This window comes from Hylaeus anthracinus, unplaced genomic scaffold, assembly GCF_026225885.1.
Source record: "Hylaeus anthracinus isolate JK02 unplaced genomic scaffold, UHH_iyHylAnth1.0_haploid 11989, whole genome shotgun sequence".
NCBI lineage: Eukaryota > Metazoa > Arthropoda > Insecta > Hymenoptera > Colletidae > Hylaeus > Hylaeus anthracinus.
Window position 1 is genome coordinate 17,774,693 of NW_026534337.1, and position 19,827 is coordinate 17,794,519.

The 19,827-nt window shown below is 40.1% G+C and overlaps 4 protein-coding genes and 1 long non-coding RNA gene across 5 annotated transcripts in view; 3 read left to right on the forward strand and 2 right to left on the reverse strand.

Annotated features, from left to right (window-relative positions):
* Positions 1–844: 844 nt before the first annotated feature.
* LOC128887646 (28S ribosomal protein S29, mitochondrial) lies at positions 845–2,653 on the forward strand. The gene is made up of 6 exons (XM_054143762.1): positions 845–1,000; positions 1,131–1,457; positions 1,563–1,655; positions 1,726–1,862; positions 1,934–2,281; positions 2,372–2,653. The coding sequence occupies exons 1-6, from the start codon at positions 982–984 to the stop codon at positions 2,606–2,608; spliced, it is 1,161 nt and encodes a 386-aa protein (XP_053999737.1). The 5' UTR covers positions 845–981; the 3' UTR covers positions 2,609–2,653.
* Positions 2,654–2,771: 118 nt separating this feature from the next.
* On the reverse strand, positions 2,772–5,164 carry LOC128887645 (sequestosome-1-like). Its single transcript, XM_054143761.1, has 3 exons — positions 4,562–5,164; positions 3,582–4,363; positions 2,772–3,199 (listed from the first exon to the last, which is right to left on the reverse strand). The coding sequence occupies exons 1-3, from the start codon at positions 4,749–4,751 to the stop codon at positions 2,963–2,965; spliced, it is 1,209 nt and encodes a 402-aa protein (XP_053999736.1). The 5' UTR covers positions 4,752–5,164; the 3' UTR covers positions 2,772–2,962.
* Positions 5,165–5,305: 141 nt separating this feature from the next.
* On the forward strand, positions 5,306–9,270 carry LOC128887636 (glutamate receptor ionotropic, delta-1-like). The gene is made up of 8 exons (XM_054143746.1): positions 5,306–6,294; positions 6,419–7,023; positions 7,315–7,641; positions 7,770–7,926; positions 8,035–8,243; positions 8,319–8,408; positions 8,500–8,657; positions 8,751–9,270. The coding sequence occupies exons 1-8, from the start codon at positions 6,129–6,131 to the stop codon at positions 9,070–9,072; spliced, it is 2,034 nt and encodes a 677-aa protein (XP_053999721.1). The 5' UTR covers positions 5,306–6,128; the 3' UTR covers positions 9,073–9,270.
* An 11-nt stretch (positions 9,271–9,281) lies between these two features.
* Positions 9,282–10,470, reverse strand: LOC128887659 (uncharacterized). Its single transcript, XR_008460080.1, has 3 exons — positions 10,349–10,470; positions 10,265–10,300; positions 9,282–10,224 (listed from the first exon to the last, which is right to left on the reverse strand). It is a non-coding gene; the product is annotated as an uncharacterized LOC128887659 (long non-coding RNA).
* Positions 10,471–11,056: 586 nt separating this feature from the next.
* LOC128887635 (uncharacterized) overlaps positions 11,057–19,827 on the forward strand; it is a 14,801-nt gene continuing 6,030 nt past the window's right edge. The window contains exons 1-3 of the mRNA XM_054143745.1: positions 11,057–11,186; positions 11,851–12,048; positions 12,890–14,358. Of these exons, the coding sequence (XP_053999720.1) occupies positions 13,002–14,358 (1,357 nt within the window). The 5' untranslated portion in view covers positions 11,057–11,186; positions 11,851–12,048; positions 12,890–13,001. The remainder of the gene's footprint in view (positions 11,187–11,850; positions 12,049–12,889; positions 14,359–19,827) is intronic.

Below are 19,827 nucleotides of genomic sequence, written 5' to 3' on the forward strand. Positions count from 1 at the left end.
TAACTGTACTTGTGTCAGAGAAAACTAATCTACTCGTTTACTCAGGCTGTGGTTTTCTTTACTGCATTTTGCTGTAGGTCCACCTTCGTAATAAATGATGAATAGTAAATAGAGGAGACTGATACGGAATAAGTTGTTTTTAATACATTTATAGCACTACTTTTACAGTATACCATTGTCCATATTAATCCACATCGGACCTAACCCAAATTAGCCAATTAGCAAATTAGCAAATTAGCAAATTAGCAAATTAGCATTAGCATTAGCATTAGCATTAGTATTATCAGTACCGTACCGACAACGCCAACGCCAATATCAGTCAATACTCGCAATTCGCAGCCTTTTGGTCTGGCCTATCTAGTAACTTTATATAAAATATATACATCAAAGTTCTCATTGCATTGGCATATAGCAGGTTATACTAGGTTATAGATTTCGTCGAACACCAATCACAGTCTACAACTGTCTACAACTGAACTTGCTTGTACCTTCGTTGCGCTCCTCTGACTAGAATAATATTCTAATCCATGACGCAAACTCTGTATCTGTACAATTTTCAAGTTGATACAACTGCAATGGTACAAGCAGAGAATCCAAAGTTTGTAGCGCCGCGTTGGAAAAATGCATCCAACTAAAATAAACCTGAGAAAGTGCAGACGCAGTTTGAAGAACTTCTGTCGTTTCAAAAAATATAATTTTTGAAATTTTTTTAAATAATTTAAAGCAATTTAAAAATCCCGCTACTATATTTACATACATACATATATAAATATGCACGCTTTTTCGTTCCACATTTTAGTTGAGTGAATTTTTCCCACGCGGCGCTACAAACTTTGTACCAAGTTTTAATACGTGAGCTTGGACTCTCTGGTAACAAATATGACTCTTGTCGCGTTTTCTATGTGCTGAATATATATTTTAACCTATTATAATTACTCGATATAAAGATTATTTGACGTTCCTTATGGTTTCATAGACAACATGATGTCTGCGTGTATTTGTATGTTCAATTATTTATTAATATCAATCTCATTTTGACGATTATTAAACCAATCTATTTTTCACCGTGTATTCATAAACATTCAATTTATAAATTGAAATCACTGAAAAACTGTCTTTCACTTTATCAGATTCATTGTTCAGAAGAATGTGTATGGCGAATGGACAACGGACAGTTGTGACAGTTGCTGCAACAAAAATCGAAACTCCAGAAATTGAGCAACCGTTTCGTACTACAGAAACATATCCCCCGAATCATGTTACTCATCACTTGAATCGAATTTATACAGTACCATCAGATATTCAAAATCTTTTACAAAATGATATCCCCAATGAATGGAAGAAACAAATTAAGACTTTTGCAGAATTTGCTATATTGATTAGAAAACCTGCGGTTGAAACAATGTCGTATCTGGAGCAAGCAGATTACACTAAATCTATTAACAAATATATTTTATGTATCCTTTTCAAGTTTCAAACAAAAATTCAAAATGTATAGTTGACCAAACTCATAATTTAAAAAATACATGCAATTATATTTTCGTTACAATTATATTCATTAGATGGTATACATGGTGTAGGAAAAACAACAACGTTACTGCATTTAATCCACTATGGTTTCGCAAAAAAATTCATTATGCTTCATTTACCAAGCGGTACGAACTTACGATAACGGCAATACGAATTTCCAATCTTTATACATATTTCTTTCTTCTATGCTTTTAGTTAATACATGGTTTCGATTTCCAAAGGAAATTACCAACTCTCTGCTGACACCGGGTAAAATAGATTTACCTATACACGCTGGAACATGGTTGAAATATTTCAGAAATTTAAACAATGCTTTACTATCGGCATTGGATGTAAGTATGAAATGATATTGTTTTTATTGTCATGTATGGTTAGAGTAATTGCTCGATTAATTATATTTCAGTTAAAAGTGTCTAAAGACTATACATGGAGTCAACGAGAAAGTACAAAATCTGGGGAATCTCTTTCTAATCTTCTTGAATTCGGAATACAACGAATTAAATTTGCTTGCGGAGTTGTTAATGCATTGGTGGATGAACTTAAAGCAGCTAGTACCGCAGGAAAGTGCAGAATGTTAGTTGTTATAGATGGCTTTAATGCACTTACAGATGATTACACGTCGATACAAGATGACAACAAAGTAAATGTACCAGCTGAAAGGATATCGTTAACTACAGCATTCCTTAACAGTGTAAATTATAATTGGTGTAATGGAGCTGCAATATTAACAGTAGATATAAGAGCAACTAAGGTATAGATAAATGAATGCGATAAAATACAATATACTAAAATACTCGATAAAGTATAATTATTTAATTATTAATTATTTCTGTTTATATAGCATAAAAGAGAATCTGAATATCCAAGATACTTACTTGGTAAGAAAGGATTTGAACATGTTGATCCTTTCGTTCCCGTGTGTGTTGAAAATTATACTTCCGATGAATTCAATACTATCATGGAATATTATAAAGACAGAAAATGGATTAGAAATATTACTGCTAATGGACAGAGAGAACTAGAACTATTGTCCAATAGGAATCCACTCGAACTCTGGACTCGTTGTAAACCCTTATAAAATATTTTATATATAAATAAATTTTTTAGTAGGTACAAAATCTAATTAAGATTTTTTTCTTTTTTCGATTTACTCTTTTTGTTTATGTATATATATATATATTCATTTTATTATCATTTTAGAACTCTTTATTGTTGTGTCGCAACGGTAAGAAATAATACAATTTTTTTTTATTTTAATTACTTTATTGATTTCAGTAATATATTAATTGTAAGTCAAAGATTAACACAAATCTAACAGTTATTGACAATAACATCTGCTAATAGTACAGAATTTCTTTTATATAGTTTCAGTTGAATTTTCTGGACATGATCCAATTATGGAAACCTACAATATGTGTAATTTACATGTATTTTAATCTAACAAGTCCAAAACCTTTTTAATGTCTCCATCTTCAGCTTCTAGTAAATGAGTCAGTAATCCTGATTTATTGGAATATCCCATTGCCAGCATTATCGAAAGACCTTCACGAACTTTTGGATTGGGATGATATGAACTTTCTTCTTCTTTTGCTAGTTGAGGATATATTGTCTGATCCGACGTATCAACCTCTTTTGACGTTGATGAAACCATCGATGCGTTTGCGGAAACCTAATAAAACATACGTACTTTTGAACAATTCTTTAAACACATTTCTTCGGTTTATCAATGAACGTAAATCATTAATAGGAAATGTACTCCTTCGTGAAAATAATTGGTGAATATCTATGTACTATTATATTTGCAAATGAAACTATTTTCTAACGTAATTCGTTAGCGTTATATTACGTTACAGAATACGAATACTTTCTTTGGAATTTGTTCAACGAACTCTATTTTTTCTCAACATTTTTATTCTTCTATTTCTGTCAAGTAATATTCAACACAACGTGTTGAAAAGTATTATCGATTACGATGCAATTTTCTCTATTGATTGATGCGTCGTAATGATTTTGGGTTAGATTCTTCTATTTAAAACTAATCTAAAACTTACTTGTTTTTCAGATAAAACGTTTAAACCGGATGAAATGAAAGATGTAGAATTGATATCGGAAGTATCAGTTTTATCTAAAATTGTCCATTCTTCTGTCCCTTCAGCTTTTTTAATAGTTGTCTCCGCACTTGAAACCGACGCATTATCGGATGTAAATGTTTCGTCGATTGAATCGATAACGAGTTTCGTATCTTTTTCAGGAATTTTTTCTGTACCAGTCTGGCTGGTAGTTATATTTGTTTGGCATTCCTTTTTTTCTTCGGTTTTATTAGTTTGAGAAATATTCAAAGTATCAGGACTAGTATCAGGACTAGTATCAGAACTAGTACCAGTTTTAATATCCACTATCCAAGACATATCCAAGTCAAACTTTTTTAGGAACTTTAAAAGGTTAAACATTTCTCTACCATTTCCATCATAAAATGTGTAATTGTTTGTAAAATACATGGCTTTCTTTTTGAGAAATTTTCTTTCGTCGCGATGCAAACGTGGGGCATGATGAGCTGACCACTGTTGAGAATGCGAAATACGAATCATATAATGATCCGCGTGTAAACCTAATAATTCACACTGTGAACATAAATCGTAATCTTTGCATCGAACACATTTGTATCGAAATCCTTTAAGCTGATTATTACAACCATCACACACTACACCATTCCATACTCCTCTGTTAGGAATTTGACATAAATGTACGTACAGTCGGAGTAGGGCGGGGTTCAATTTTGTAGCCACCTCGAGTTCTTGATCACTGCATATTCGAATTTCATCGTTGTCTACATCTAGAAAATTAGAGTTTGTTTACTTAAACGATAGAGTTAAATTACTATATCAATGTAAATAACATTATACGAAAGTTATTTTTCTAAACAGAGAGCGAATGGTTACCATGGTTAAAATGACTGGTTAATTAATATGAGAAGTACGATTTAAAAATGTTATCAACAAAATAATGTAATTATCGTAGATAAAAACATTACCTATCCACGAGACTGTGAACTCGTTGCCACGAAGTTCAGGGAAAAACTGTTTTAGTTTTTCACAAACATCGTTAAAATCTACTCTCTCATTCGTCTTGGTAGTAAATCTTCGAATGTCTTTTGTAGAACCATCGTTGTTTTTTAAGTAAACTTTAAATGACATGTTCAAATTGTCTGTCCACTTGAGCATCAAAATGTACGTAACACACAAATTGATATTGATATTGAAATATCTTAAACTATATTTCTATAAGGTATAAACGTATTATTATCGACAACTGACAACCTCTCTCGTCAAATTCTACTTTCCGTATATTCTGTTGGTTCTGTCATGACGCATTATATAGGCAACGAATGACGATTCACACGCACGCCATGATGATGCCCCAGTCAATGCACGCGGCCATGCCAGTATTGTCAGTCAAAAATATTTCTGTCTAGTCGATACAAAATGGCGCTTCTGATAATAAAATCATTTCAGTTGTATTTTTCTCGACTTTTCTGCAATTACGACTTTCTTTCACGTGGTACCTTGGTCATTTATTATCGAACGGAGATTTTAGTTGATGCGTTAATTTTCGCATAAACTAAACCGGCGCCATTTTTGAGTGAAATGCGAAATTTGACATAGTCACGTGACTATTGCGTACAACGATGATTCACGTTCCTCGCCACTCACCACTCATTACAAATAATCATCCTGACATTGTTGCATCATATAATCGATATTCTTGAACGTTCTTAATCGATGGTCGTTTTTTCATGTATAATTCTTCAAAGATTTCGAATTTTGCGAGTAGACCGAGGAACGATTTTTATTCCGATTCATCGCATCGGAGCAATCATTTGATATGTATGTATGTACATATGGTACAATCAGTTGAGATATTTCGTTTTAACGTTCAAATGCGAGTAATTGAAAGTTTGCATAATAAAGAAAAGCATCAACAAGAAGACTATACGTATGTGCATTGTACAATTAATGTATACTTGGAATCTTGAAACGTATATCTTTACTTGTAAATTGTTCCTTTTTCTCTTATATTCGTAGACGAACAGACTGCAAAAATGTACCGTAAGAATGTTTGATAAATAATCGACGTTATGCCCATTTGCCAATATGAATACGTGCACTGACACGCGCGCGCGCGCGCACACACACACACACGCGCGCGCGCGCGTAATTACAGTTGTATCGGCGTTGATCTTATTGCAATTTGTACGTAATGTAGCTCATACGATTTCGTAGACAATATCTAATGTACGAAATTATATATCGTTCGTCCCTGTAGATCCACAGATTCAGATAAATTGAAACGCGGTTGTGTGACGGTTGGTTGGCTGCATTTTAGTTTAGTCGGTTAACGGTTAGAGGCGATCGAACATCGTCAAAGAAAAAAATGATTTTTACGGGTTTAACGTAACATACCGTCCACACGTAAATTTTGTCGAAGCTAGTCGAATGACTCGAATCAATCGATAACCCATTCCGAAAATTGAATCGTTAACAAAGTAATCCTGTGAAATAATTACAGTGATCAGATTTGAACGATATTTAAGTAACGAGATGTCGCGGTTCATTTGCTACACTACCATTGCGTTATCATTCTTGTTTGCTTCAACGTGCCCGATAGAAGTAAATGACATTTATAATTACATATTACTAATCACGGATGTTTACAATTATTATCGAACAACTTGCATCATAATCGTGCGTTCCGAAAGTTGTACCAGTAAGTTTACGTTTCTTGTGATTAACGGTGGACTTGATTGGTTAAAGTTCAAATAGAATATTATTCGAAAAAGTGTTTGAGATAAACTAGAAAGATTTAAAATTGTTGTAAATTATCATTTCAGGTTTCAACGAAACGACTCTGACGCAAATATGGTTTCGTTCGTTCTCCCGCAGAGGCATCTTGACCATGATCGTAAGCTTTTCCAATTTGTCGCGCGAGACTAAGAAATATCAAAACTACATCGTACGTCCTCTGTATGTGGTCCTCCTCACTACAAACGAGACGATGAATCAATTCGCATTGGCTACCAAACATATCGATATCTCTTTTCCCGTGTGGTTCGTCATGTTCCTACCTTACCGGGAGAATCCTATGAAGAGTTTCTGTCGTGATCCGGCCGGGACCGGGACCATGAGCGAGAAAGAGAAATGGAATGGGAAAGGGAAAGGGAAAGGAAAAGGAAAAGGAAAAGGAAAAGGAAAAGGAAATGGAAAAGGAAAAGGAAAAGGGAATCCGTTTAATTTGGCGTTCGATACCGAAATGTTGGTGCTCTGTTACGACATGCCAATTCTAACGGAATGGTACGCGTTGCGCGATAATCTTACCAAAGTCTTTAATCTGGCCGTATGGAAACCTGGCGGGGAATTCAATTTGAGAACGAATAGCAGCCTGTACGCTAGGAGGAGCAACATGCACGGTGAAGTTATGCGTATAGCCTACGTCAAGGTGAGTTTGTGGGATTGTCATCGAGTTCTGAATCCGAAATCACTTTAGTTTAGATCGATAATTGTCTCATTGTTGGATGTCACGACACCGATTAACCGAAACGATTCACCGATAGGAATGATTTACGAGGTTGCGAGGGCAACCAACGCCGATCATGCATATACAGTTTTAGCACTTTTTTTTTAAACTTCACTTTTTTCTCCAAGATTGATGGACAGTGTCATATCTTTACACATCTTTCCAACTTTCATTATCAAGAGATTTCATTGTTGAATTTGGACGGAATTCAAGGTATCCCCGTTCATCGCAATGAAAGACGGAGCTCTTACGCAGTTTCTTGGCGGTGTGATGCACGAGTTAAGCAAGTCGATGAACTTTACAATCAAAGTGACCAGTACTTCGGAAGTGTACGGTAATTGGAACGAAGAGAAGAAAAGCTGGACCGGTGTGATAGGCGAAGTAGTGTCACGAATGGTCGATTTCGGCATCGCAGAGTTCAGCATAAGCAACGCTAGACTGGATGCAGTCGACTTTACGTTACCATTGATCTTATCACGTAACAAAGTGTACTTTCAAAAACCAGATGCCTCTTCCGTCCAGTGGTCTGCCTATTTCAAGGTTGATTCATCAACTCGATGTTTTTTCTTACTTTTTTCATGAAGTTTGTAACTAATCGTAACGTAAGATAGAATGGTACAGTTGATGCTATCGATATCTACAATTGTATCTACATTTCCTGGCTTTAGACGTTCAAAATGGATATTTGGACAGCGATAATATGTACAATCGTATCCGTCCCAATTCTTTTAACGTTTATAAAGACGAGAGGTCGAATCGTCCCGAACATTATCGTGGACAATTACATAAACGTTTGGGGGATTTTTTGTCAGCAGGGCGTCTCAGGTAACGGGCGACTCAGCCATGCATATTCTTTGAAAATATTCTGTTCGTGTATACATATACAATACAATGGGTACACACATACATACATATTCGTTCACTTTCCTTCAGAGTTTCCAGAGGAGACCTCGTCGAGATTGGCTCTTCTCTCAATCTTTCTGACAGCATTGGTTATCCTGTCTGCCTATTCCGCTTCGTTGATCAGTTTTCTGACTCTCTCCATGGTCAGTCTGCCGTTCTCTACTCTCGAGGAATTCGCACGTCACGGCTCGTACAAGTTGATCGTGTTCAAAAACAGCGCCGATTACGACATGATAGTTGTAAGCACAACACTACGTTGATTAAGTTGAACGAATCAAAGGACGGACAGTGAAGCGAACACGAATTAATTTTAGTCTGCCAACGACACCATGTCGTCGAGTTTGAAGAGGTTGTTGAAGAAGAAACAGGACCTACCTCTGACAGTGTTGGATGCCTTTCAACAGGTACCTTGGAGTAAATCGAATAATTCCTTCAAAATTTCATCTGATCGATCCAATTATTTCATCGATTTCAATTTCCGTCGAATCGTTGTAGGTTTGTTCGGAAAAAGTGGGATTCTACGTAACAGAAGCGATACAGAACACCATGGATCGTGTGCCTTGCGAAGTTGCCTACATAGAAGCCGACAAGATCGACAGTTTGGCACTGGTCTTGAATAAAGGCAGCCCTTATACAGGATTAGTAAATTATCAGTAAATAATGCAATTTACTTTACTGCGCTTGATCGTTTAGTTGAACGAGTCAATACGATACGATCTGTATCGATACTTTGTCGATACTTTTAGGTTGCAACGGTTCAAAGATAACGGAGTACTGAACAAGCTGAGAAAAACGTTTCTCATAGTAACCACTTGTCGCGAGACCGGATATCCCGTGGTTACATTGGGTGGCGTTGCGCCTATCTTAGCTGTGCTGGCTGGTGGAATGATTTTAGGGTGCATTATATTGGCACTGGAAAAGATGTATTACTACAGTTGGGACCATAATCGCGAAGAAACTGTAGAATTTATTCGAATATCGGACGAGATGAGACGGCTCGAACGAAATTTCTCCAATAGTCGAACAGAACCGAACAGAAGAATAGAAGAACAGAGAAAGAAAGAGTGAAACGAGTCGAAAATCTCCCTTTATAGAGTTATACGTTACACTATACTCGTACGTACTTGTCGTTATCATATAATTGTATGTATTATATATTATGCATATCGATGATGTAGGTATCGATCATCAAATTGCAGTCGTTTGATATTATGTATGTAAATGCTCAACTACCTTTTCAAAACTTATCGGAACTCGAGAATTAGGTGAGTTACGTATAGTATTTTTGTGAATAGTTGAGGCGTTTTCTCCAGTTATTCGAAAACATAAATGGTTGATTTATTCATTTTTTTAAATATTATATCTTATTAGGACAATTGTACTCGTAAAGCTTTCAATGTGAACAACTTTTCGTTTAAATGCTTCAACAGCAACAGCAACAGCAACAACAATGCGAGACCGGATACGGGCGTGCACGTGCTGCGTTTCCGCTTTTCGTATGACCGGAAGTGACCTTTGCCTCATTAGAAAAAGTTACACGCGCTCGTCGCGATTCCATAGCGCTGATGTCAGGCATACGTGTATGTATCGTATAATGCAACGATAAGTCCTTGAAGCGGTGTCGCTGAATGCTGCGTCGAATGTCAAACACAAACACGATCAATGGTTTCTTTTCTTGTAGTTACCGTTTAATAGCCTTTATACAGTCTTTGTAGTTGTAATAATCTTTCTACAATAAAAGGAAGCACGAGTAACTAGAGTTATCCCCACTACTTGCTGGATCTGCTATTAACAAGATCGGAAACTGTCTCGTGCTCGATATCGTGGACGGTATAGGTATTTCACTTTATTATAATAGAGTCTGTTGGCTGTAAAATCCCGATGTACGCGATACGCAGCAGTCATTGTTGGCAGGTTGTGTCATCTCTGGGCTTGTCCAGAATGCTATTATTACCGCGCTGCATGCCGACTGCAACTTGTACCCATTCGGTAACAATGATAGTTGGAACTTGGAACGATTACGAATACTACTCGTTGATAATGACTATTGTCAAAGGGTGAACAATGATGCACAGTCTACTACGAGTCTATTTCGTAGAAAGTTTTAGCAAGAAAAGAAACAAAGCTGTTTAGTACCTACGTAAATTATACATATAGTCTCGCCCGGTACCACCTACCACCCGGTGGTCATGACTTTTTACATTTACAATAATAATGTACCTACCTACCTACCTACCCACCCACCTACCTACCTACCTACCTACCTACCTACCTAACTAACTAACTAACTAACTAACTAACTAACTAACTACCCAACTACCCAACTACCCAACTACCCAACTACCCAACTACCCAACTACCCAACTACCCAACTACCTAACTACAATGTGTCAATACAATTTCACTTTATTGTATACGTTTAGCGAAAGCATGATAGGTACATCTGAGGGAAACAAATTTTTGGGCGAAATGTTACGTGCTGCAGCGAGATTTCGCATGTCTCGAAGGATTTGACAGTTGGCGGGCATCTGGTCTCTCTACTCTCTAGTACCTCTTCAATGCCAACCACGATTTACGATCTACCCACGTATACCGAGTGTCGCGTGGTGTGGGAGTACTCGCGTGCTGTGAGCGTACATATAGTGGGGATCCTCCGGTACTCTACTGGCTCGCACAGAACGGAAAGGAAAGGAAAGGAAAGGAAAGGAAAAGAGTGGTATACCTACAGCTAGGCTGTAAACGCGATTATGTTTCTTTACTGGCAAACCCATTTAGTGTTCCTTGCTGCACGAAGGAACTTGGTGCCGTTCCAACGGCTTGGCCGAACAAAAAAGGAACAAAGATGTTTGTTTAATCAACTCTTGGCACTGGCTAGCTCTTGCTGTAGCTTATCATTGACCACGACCACAACCACGTCCAACGACTACGACTGCGATCGTGTCACTCGAGGTGTTTCGTTTCAATCGGAAAAATGGAGGTGCACGTGTAAGGTGTGTTAGTTGTCGCGATGCAACAGTAGCGCAAAGAATCTTTTCGATAAACCCACAAGTTTCAAATTTACCGCGTGGAATCTGTCGTCTGGTATTCGTCAGGGTGGCTTAGGTGGTGTGCGGGTGTCTGTGGGTGTGTGTGTCCAAGCGAGCCAACAATACAGCTGTCCGTCATGGGATCAAACCATTTGGGTGAGTTTCATTTTTTTGACTACGATCGACGATCGAGTTTATTCGTTTCTTTAAGAAATGCGAAATCGTTTTCTTTAGAGGGCGAAAATGAATTTGTCTGATGCAAAAATATTTGATATTATATTTATACGCCAAGACCTTGATCAACTTTATCAATATTGCACGTAAAATAGAATGCATATTCCCTAGCCTGCTCAAAGATAGGTTCCCATTCTCTGCATAAGATCGTGCTAGTTTAGCGTGGATAGCTCTCATTGGTCGAAGAAAAACGCGGATTTGCCGAGTTCTCAACATAAATACAATACATAGGTATACCGAATGATGTTGACTCGATGATAAACCGGTAAAAGCATCAAGGAATACGAAACCAAGACAAACTTGTCATTACCGCACGCGTCGAACTGTGTTGACATGATCGAATTAGTTGGTATCGATAGTACAATAAATCATTTTTAATCGCGAATCAACAGTTGTAAAATGTAAAAAGAAAGCCTTATGTAATATAACGAAGCGACTCAAGCGTTAAGAACAAAAAGAATATGTAACGGATAATAAAACTCTGTACGCAAAAAGAAATAAAACAGCCAAGTGTGCGGTCGCACGTGTACGCGGCATCGGCATCGGTATCCTTTTCATAGGAAATGCGCTAATTTTTTTGTTACAGAACCAATAAGAGATCAGCCACGACTTTAAAACACTTTTTATCGTTCAAATAAATCCAAGACACAGCAGGACGAAAGAAAAATCTCGTGCAACGGATTCGAAATATCCAAGTCAGAGCCAAGTCGTAGTCAGACACGTAGTCAGGCACGCAGGCAGGCAGACCTCGCGTCATAAAACTTGGCTGTCTATGGCGGAAACGGTACGTAAAATATTATAATTTTCTGTCATCTACACTGTCGCTGTGGACATAACAATCGGCTAGTCGCGAGCAATCCTCGAGTAAGTAGGTACGCTAAACGGTGCTAGCGATTTTAATGGAAGCCAAGAAACGTAACGACCGCGTTCCGTGCGATCGATTTTGGTGGCCATTTACGGTCGTTCGATCGTCAACTAACACCCTCGACATCTCTCATCTCGCATAATTAGAATGCAAGAGTTAAGAGCAATTAAACGAGAAGGAGAAAAGTATGAACGCGCGAAACACCTACACGTCGCGGTCGATATGCAGCACGTGTCGCAAGATGGCCGGACCGGGTGGGTCACTACCTACATGATGGTGACACCCACCGACTCCTGTGACGCAGCCTTGCCCACGAATGCTAGTTGAATTTCTCTCTCTCTCTCTCTCTCTCCCTATTGTAAATTACGTCGATTAACAGTTACGTCAGTCGAAGCGTGGAGAAAACAGCGAGCGAGCAAACTACAACGATAGAAATAATCTACACCGTTCGAATTAATTCATTATTCAATAAATCTTTCGTTTTTCTAACAACTTGTACTTTTTAACTTATTCAAGCAAGAGATTCGAAACGTATACAGTGTATAAAAAAAGAGTAGATTTTGTTGTTCCTTTTAGGCTGTTGCTTGTCAGGCTACTGTTTCGTGTTACTCTGACACTAGAAACGGAAGACGGTGATATATGTAGATATACTAGTGATCTCGCGATGCTTTAAATATAAATCTTGTTTGCACATGTTCTCGCAATGGACAGATCTCTGTGCACTCGTTATAGATAATGGAGTGGATTCGTTGTTTTTCAGACCTAAGACACGCGCGAACCAAGATGAGTATCCGATGTACGTGAACAGAAGAAGATAGGAAGGTAGATGATATTATAGGATTGGATCGGATAGTGAAGTCAGGACGGAGAAGATGGTGTACAGAGGCAGCTTGCAGACGGATGATCCGCGGGATGCGCCCAGGTTGGTCAGAATATCGCCGCTCCGAACCAGTAGACCGGGCAATTCTGTGGCCAATTCACGGCCGGGTGGCTCTGTTAACAGCCCGGTGTATCATGGTCAGTTTGTGCCAGCAATCGACGTTCATCGAGCCAAATTGATCGAAGAAAGACGCTTGGGTCGTGAAAGAGACATCGTATCCGTAGAGAAGGTTATTATGAGGACGACTGGCTTGAAGGTCACCGCGCCAAGGTTGCGGAACATGAATCAGATACGAGATACGGTATTCGTCGAGCCTACTATGGAGATACCGATAGAGAAGATCGGCCGGCGAACGGACAGAGATCGGCCAAGAACCATAGCAGTCGATAGTTACAACAGGTCTACGAAGATGGCAAGTTCCATGTTGGCCGATTTGAAGGATCTAGAAAGACTGAGAAATAGCCCGGCCGCGCAGAGATGTTCCAGGACAGGAAATAGTAGCGAAACGACGAATATTCGGTCCGCGGTACCGAATAAAAAAACCGAACTGTCGAATTCAGCGAAAATTCGATCGGATATACGAAAAATACAGGAAATGTTTCAAACAGCCGAAACAGCAAATTCGCCGGCAACGGCAACGGCAACGGCAACGGCAACGTACGCACACGAGAAAAGATTAGGCAAGAGAAACGAATTCGTGAAACAGGAGAAGAAACTGGGAACGGAAATGAACAAAACGAGATTATTGGCTCAGAAGCTGTTTGAGGCATCACGGGGTAACCGAGAGGCACTCAAAGATCGCTACGGCAACTCGAGGAACGTCTCCTCGAATAAACAACCGAGCAAACATATCAACACCAAATTGCCGAGTAAAATATCGTCGCAAACGAGTATCGTGGATGCCGATCAACCGGGAATCGAAACAAGTGAAAAGCAACTGGAGGAAGCACATCCGCGTCCTCCGGAACGGAAAAGAAAGGAAAAGAAAAATATACTCGGTAGCGACGCGAACGATACAACTGTCACCGATAATATCGCAAAAAAGGAAAAGGCAAAGATTGTTCGACCTGATAGCGAAGCCCGATCTTCAGTATCGTCATCCAATCGGAACGTGTACTTGAATTTGAATTCCGAATGTGTAGGAGACGATTCGAAAGAGTCGAGAACCAAGGAGCTCGATAGACCAGATATCTTGAATGGATTATTAAAGGAGTCTGACAAACAACTGGCAGATCTGAAATTCGATTTCAACCAGAGGGGAAGATCGAGGAATCAGTGGAGAGGATTCGTGCAATCTATGAGACTGCACGACGTTGAACTTGATTCCGATAGCGAGGATCAGAAAAAAGGTGAGCGAGTCAGAGTTGGTTCGAAGCGTGGATGACAGACGTATTAATTAACGTTAACGTACATGGCACATTGATTTAACAATGTTTACCGAGCTGTTTAAGTTACAAGGGACGGCAACGCCGACGCCGACGCACCGCAACGCGACGACGAGCTGGCTATTAATTCCCTGATCTAAAGTGCCCCTATTTCTATACTTTTCGATGCTCCCTCTCTCGTTCATGTTAACTGAGGCAGGTCAAGATAACGTGTCCCGCAACATACAATGTACATGTAGTAGTATGTCTCGAACGTATAATATGTATCGTAGTTAGCTGGAGCCTAGAGGAATATACATGTACACGTACATACAAGTATAATACATGCCTAGGTGACTCAGGATTAATAACGACCAGCTGATGATATAGAAGGCTTGGTCATCCGACAAGGTTCTTTTTTCGGTGCTCGACAATTTTTATCTACGGTTTATCTACACTTTACGCGTGTAGTTACATTTATCCTATCTCTACTTACGTGAATGCCACGTATCGGAAAATATTTACACACACCGAAATGTTTAGCTCCACGAAAAATGTTCTCGTGTTACCGTTTCGAACAGCTTGTACATACACAACCGGGAGAGCAGACAAAGTCAAACGATACGATCTGGAAAGCTATTTTTTTCAAAAAGATAAACGATAGAAAGTCTAAACTTTCTATCTTTCTTGATGCAATGCGTGTACTTGGTTCCATTTTTAGCTGAATTGTTGGTAAAATTTTAATCACGATAAATACCGCGTGCATAACATATAGAATTTAACTTATTTGTGCGTTTCATTAAACTAATGGCGGATTACAAAATTTGTGTGCACGCACGTAAACATAATATACATGTATATGTACGTAGATATGTACGCTTGTAACGATCGAGCTAACCATCGACGTCGACGCGACGTATCGGTGCACGGTGAGGTTCCATTTAAAATATCATTGATTGTCCTTTTTGCACGAAACGCACGCGAAGCGGTCATGTATACTGTACACTGTACAGTGCGATAACGGTCCTTGCCCTTGAGTCTACGCCCTAATATTGATCTGGCGTCCTTTCTGCCCCACCATGAATGGTGTGGCCCATGGTCTGCGTACAATAACACACCGACTTCCCCTCACTGCTCCATCGCATCGCATCGCATGGCATCGCATCGCATCGCATCGCATCGGGTCGAAGCCCGAAGCTCCCGTTGCGGCATATGAAAACTCTTCGGTTGTTCTTCAGTGTAAATCTAGCTGTCAAACAGTCAACACTTTTCGAGACGATCGACTCGATCGTTTCCGCACAAGTCGTGTTCGCGTTGATCGATATCCTTACTCCGACTCGACCCTATTTTGTCTACCCTATTATTATCACGGCTCTTCTCCTTGTTTGTTCTCTTCTGTGCACGACATTTTGTGGTTTCGCGTCACGACTACCACTTCTTCAAACTTTCTTCCTTCGAACCCCGTTAACCTCGTTTTCCTCGGTAAATCTTCATCGTACGACTGGGTGTCCTGTAAGCGGTGCGATGCCTCTAATGGTGGAACTCGATCGATATACACGCGGTGTTTATCTTGGTTGTTTTTCTTTTTGACGCGTTCCCTGGCATTGTCAATCGACGCGCGTCCTCTTTCGCTCGAAAGAGCAAAAGTGTCTCCAGTGCAGTCTGCCCAGTTCAGTCCAGTCCCAGTGCAGGCGTGATCACGCGATCGGATGCACATGCGAGCCCGTTGTTCGCGTCGGAGATGGTGCTCTGCGACGTCTGCGACAATAAAGGTGAGAGAGATCTTTACTCGAATATCCATCGAGTTGTTTAGTTAACCTTTCGCCGTTGGAAAGTGAAATTTCAAACTTGTATACCGTAAAGTGTTGCGCACCGTGGTACACAAAGTCGGTTGTTACCATGGCTTGATAATTTGATATGTTATACGTACTTTTTCACCGAACCAAGCTTCGAATTAGTTGGTTTTGTTTCAAGATTTTTACCAGCGTTGACACTTGCGTCACGTCACCACATTTCATTGACTAGTCATCATTTGATGAAAAAAGGGAAATATTGTTTGCCTCGACCTCGACCTCGACCTCGACCTCGACCTCGACCTCGACCTCGACCTCGACCTCGACCGAGTACTGCTCGTCGATACAAGTCGTTAACAATTCTCATTAAATGTTTTCATCCGTACGATTTTGCGATGAAAAGCTAGTTATCATGTGATCTATATTCGTTGAAAGATGCACAGCGAATACGCGGTTGTAGAGACGAAAGTAAACCGTGAGGAACACGTGGTAAATGCTTAACATTTTCACCCTGACGCGTTTACTCGCGTATCTTCTAGGTGTAGTTGCTTCTCGACTTTCTTTTTCGTCTATTGGTTTCACATTTTTTTCGCAATTTAATCGAAATACGATAGTCTTGGAAAGGATCGGAGATTCCAATCGCCGAAATGCTTAACGGTAGTAACGAACACTCGACGAATATTCCATCAAAGGGTGTGCAACGCCAAGTTGCATCGTTTCGCTATTGTATTGGGCACAATGGTCACGCTATACATTCCATTCTAAGAAGTATCCGATTAAAACGGCAGACTAAGCGGCTCTGAAGATTACGAAGAACCGACACGGTGTAAACAAGTCTCGTTATGCACTTAATTACGAGCACTCGAATTATAGGCGCGCCTCCGTCTGTGTCTGCGTCTGCGTCTGCGTCTGCGTCTGCGTCTGCGTCTGCGTCTGGGTGACCGTGCTTCATTATTTTTAGGGGGAAACTTTCTCACGCTCTGCATCGGGATACGGAATTGCGGTTGACGCAGATACGGAAAATAAAGGGAATTCAGTTTTCGAGTGCATTCAACGAAACGGCAGAATCGGAATAGATTCGAAAGAGTCGACGAGATTTCCGAGGAATTGCTAACTTTTGCTCAAGCTTTCGCGAGATAGTAACCCTCCCCGTCTACTGCTATTTATATACGGTATGCACGATAAGCGATAATGTAAAGTTAATCGATGGACGCTCGCTCGCATTGTGTTTGGCGTTCCCTTGCGTTCGATGCGAACCCGCGAAAAACCTTAAGCAGATATCGGTTGATCGCGTCAATTTCTGAATTGAACGTACGTAATATTTACGCGGCACGAGCATCATGACAACAGCTCGATGGTGAAAAGCGAAGAAAACTATCTAACGTTCCACGCGTAATTAAGAAGGCATCCGTTGCTCGCTGGAAAACAACCGACTTTAAGTCGGATAAAGAAACTTGTCTCTCGTAGGCGCCTGCTTTATCGCGCTCTATTTTGTTGGTAAGGGTCGTTATCGAAGAAAAACTTGGCGACCGTACCGTATCAGTAACGTCACGGAGCAGTGTCGGAAGAATATTTAAAATCACTGACACTGATGGAACATTACGGAACTGACACGTTACGGATATGTGTAAATAGACATTTATTCGTTATTCATTTTTCAACTCGTATGAATAAGCAACGGCGTGTGTCCATTGGAAACGGAATCGTTCGATCGCAAGTTGACCACATTCGGGCTCGGCTATGACCACATACTGTTTAGAGTGGGGACTGATTGAAATTCGGTGTACAAAGATAGTACTTCCTGCCGAATGATTCTGTTGTTTAGTTAGCGAACATTGACACCGGCAACCATGCACCTTCACAATTGCGTACAATCGCTTGAAAGCATCGTGCCTTTTATACGCACACTAAGTATTCGTAGACGTTTACATTAATCGTATCGTACACCCGCGCATAATACCTAACAAAAATTGCTTCGGATTATTTCCAACTTGCCATATCGATATTATTCCTAAACTACCGACAAGCTTAATTCCCTACTCTTCTTAAGTCGATTTAAATCCCTGGATGCCAAGCGAAAAGAACAACTTTACCCAAGTAGAGTTGCGAAAAGTTAACGCGTCGCATTAGGTGACGTGACACATGACACATGACACACAAGTCACAACGACCAACGCAATATTCGCGATCGAGAGGTTCGACGTTCGATATCGCACAGCCACGACTCTGTAATTGTGTATCGTAGCAACGCCAACGTAGGCGCCAAGTTGAGAACTCCTCGCATAATTGAAGTCAACGATGCATACCGAGTGCCCTCGGCCATTGTCTGCATACAGTTAGCTGGTTATTCCGTGAACATGGTTTCGAACTGTTTCGGATGTAGGATCGCCAACGAGCAAATACGAATTAACATTACAAGTAGTTGGAAAGTTGAATCGAATCGAATCGAATCGAATCGAATCGGATAGGCAACAAGTCCTAAACGTTGCGATACTCGACAGCAGCGTCATGTAGTCTTACAAGCCACAAGATACAATGAACGAAACAGTTTCATAGCTTAACCTTCCATACGCATAACGTATCACGTATGTTAGTCACTCAACGTTCTCGTATTCGTTTCCACGTGTTTGTGCACTTCCACGTCAACGCACGTGTTCTCTACCGCACACGTACCACATACATACTTACAACTTGTCTGATGGCGCGTAAGCGTATGCTACTCCGTGTCTTTAAATCGGTTTTATTGTTATTAGTCGGGTGTATAGACACTTGGTTACTTATCGTGAAACTATACATGTTTTGGGGGAATAATATAGGTAATGTCAATAATAAAACGTTGCACGCGAAAAAAAAAGTTTATTCGAAATAAACGTACCGTGTTACGTACGTTCAAGGTCTTAAGGATGTGTCAACGAAGGGTAACGTTCTTGGAATAAACTTACTCTTTCCTCGTTCTTTCCTCACTCGACGCATTCGACGGAATAGTTTGATAATTTTCAGTCCCTGACCGCGCGTCCCATCACTCGTACAAAGAACGCTCATTCGCATTATTGCGGAAAATAATGCGTCCCGCCCTGACCATGAGGCGCATGAGTAGAATTGCATGTAGAGTGTGCAGTTGTACTCGCAGCCGTGATGCACATTAGTACGCACACACATGCAGGAGCACGCGTCCTTATCCTCGTGAACGGCAACGTGAAGCGAGCGTATCGAGTGCCGAGTGTGCGCGAACGGAGAAAGGACGTTCACCAACACGCGCCGAAGGGTTCCCACAATCGACACACAATCGGTCTTCGACGTTGACGTACACGGTGGTCCGAGGAAAACTATCGAAACATGATTTTTCTTGAAACATTCGATTACTGTAGCTACGATTCCTCTAAGGGCGCGTCGCGGCTATCGACTATCCTGTATCGAATCGTTGCGACGCGAGACACTACGAAAGAAATGAGCGCGATATGAGGGAAAATTGGGACTAGACGAGTCAGGTATGATATCGATCGAAATAGTTGCGGATATCGTGAAATTTGTTTGGAAATGTTATTATTTAGGTGACGTTAAAATAATGGATGAGATTTTTTTTATCGTCTCCGTAACTTTCCGATAGCAATATCTGTGTGTGTGTGTGTGTGTGTGTGTGTGTGTGTGTGTGTGTGTGTGT

Bases quoted from the DNA above. Each gene is read 5' to 3' on its own strand.
- LOC128887646 (XM_054143762.1), top strand. The intron at 1,656-1,725 runs GTACGAACTTAC...CTATGCTTTTAG, and splicing joins TATGCTTCATTTACCAAGCG to TTAATACATGGTTTCGATTT. The intron at 2,282-2,371 runs GTATAGATAAAT...CTGTTTATATAG, and splicing joins TAGATATAAGAGCAACTAAG to CATAAAAGAGAATCTGAATA.
- LOC128887636 (XM_054143746.1), top strand. From the start codon at position 6,129: ATGTCGCGGTTCATTTGCTACACTACCATTGCGTTATCATTCTTGTTT. The intron at 6,295-6,418 runs GTAAGTTTACGT...TTATCATTTCAG, and splicing joins GCGTTCCGAAAGTTGTACCA to GTTTCAACGAAACGACTCTG. The intron at 7,642-7,769 runs GTTGATTCATCA...TCCTGGCTTTAG, and splicing joins AGTGGTCTGCCTATTTCAAG to ACGTTCAAAATGGATATTTG.
- LOC128887645 (XM_054143761.1), bottom strand. From the start codon at position 4,751: ATGCTCAAGTGGACAGACAATTTGAACATGTCATTTAAAGTTTACTTA. The intron at 4,364-4,561 runs GTAATGTTTTTA...CTAATTTTCTAG, and splicing joins GTTCACAGTCTCGTGGATAG to ATGTAGACAACGATGAAATT. The intron at 3,200-3,581 runs GTAAGTTTTAGA...ATGTTTTATTAG, and splicing joins ACGTTTTATCTGAAAAACAA to GTTTCCGCAAACGCATCGAT.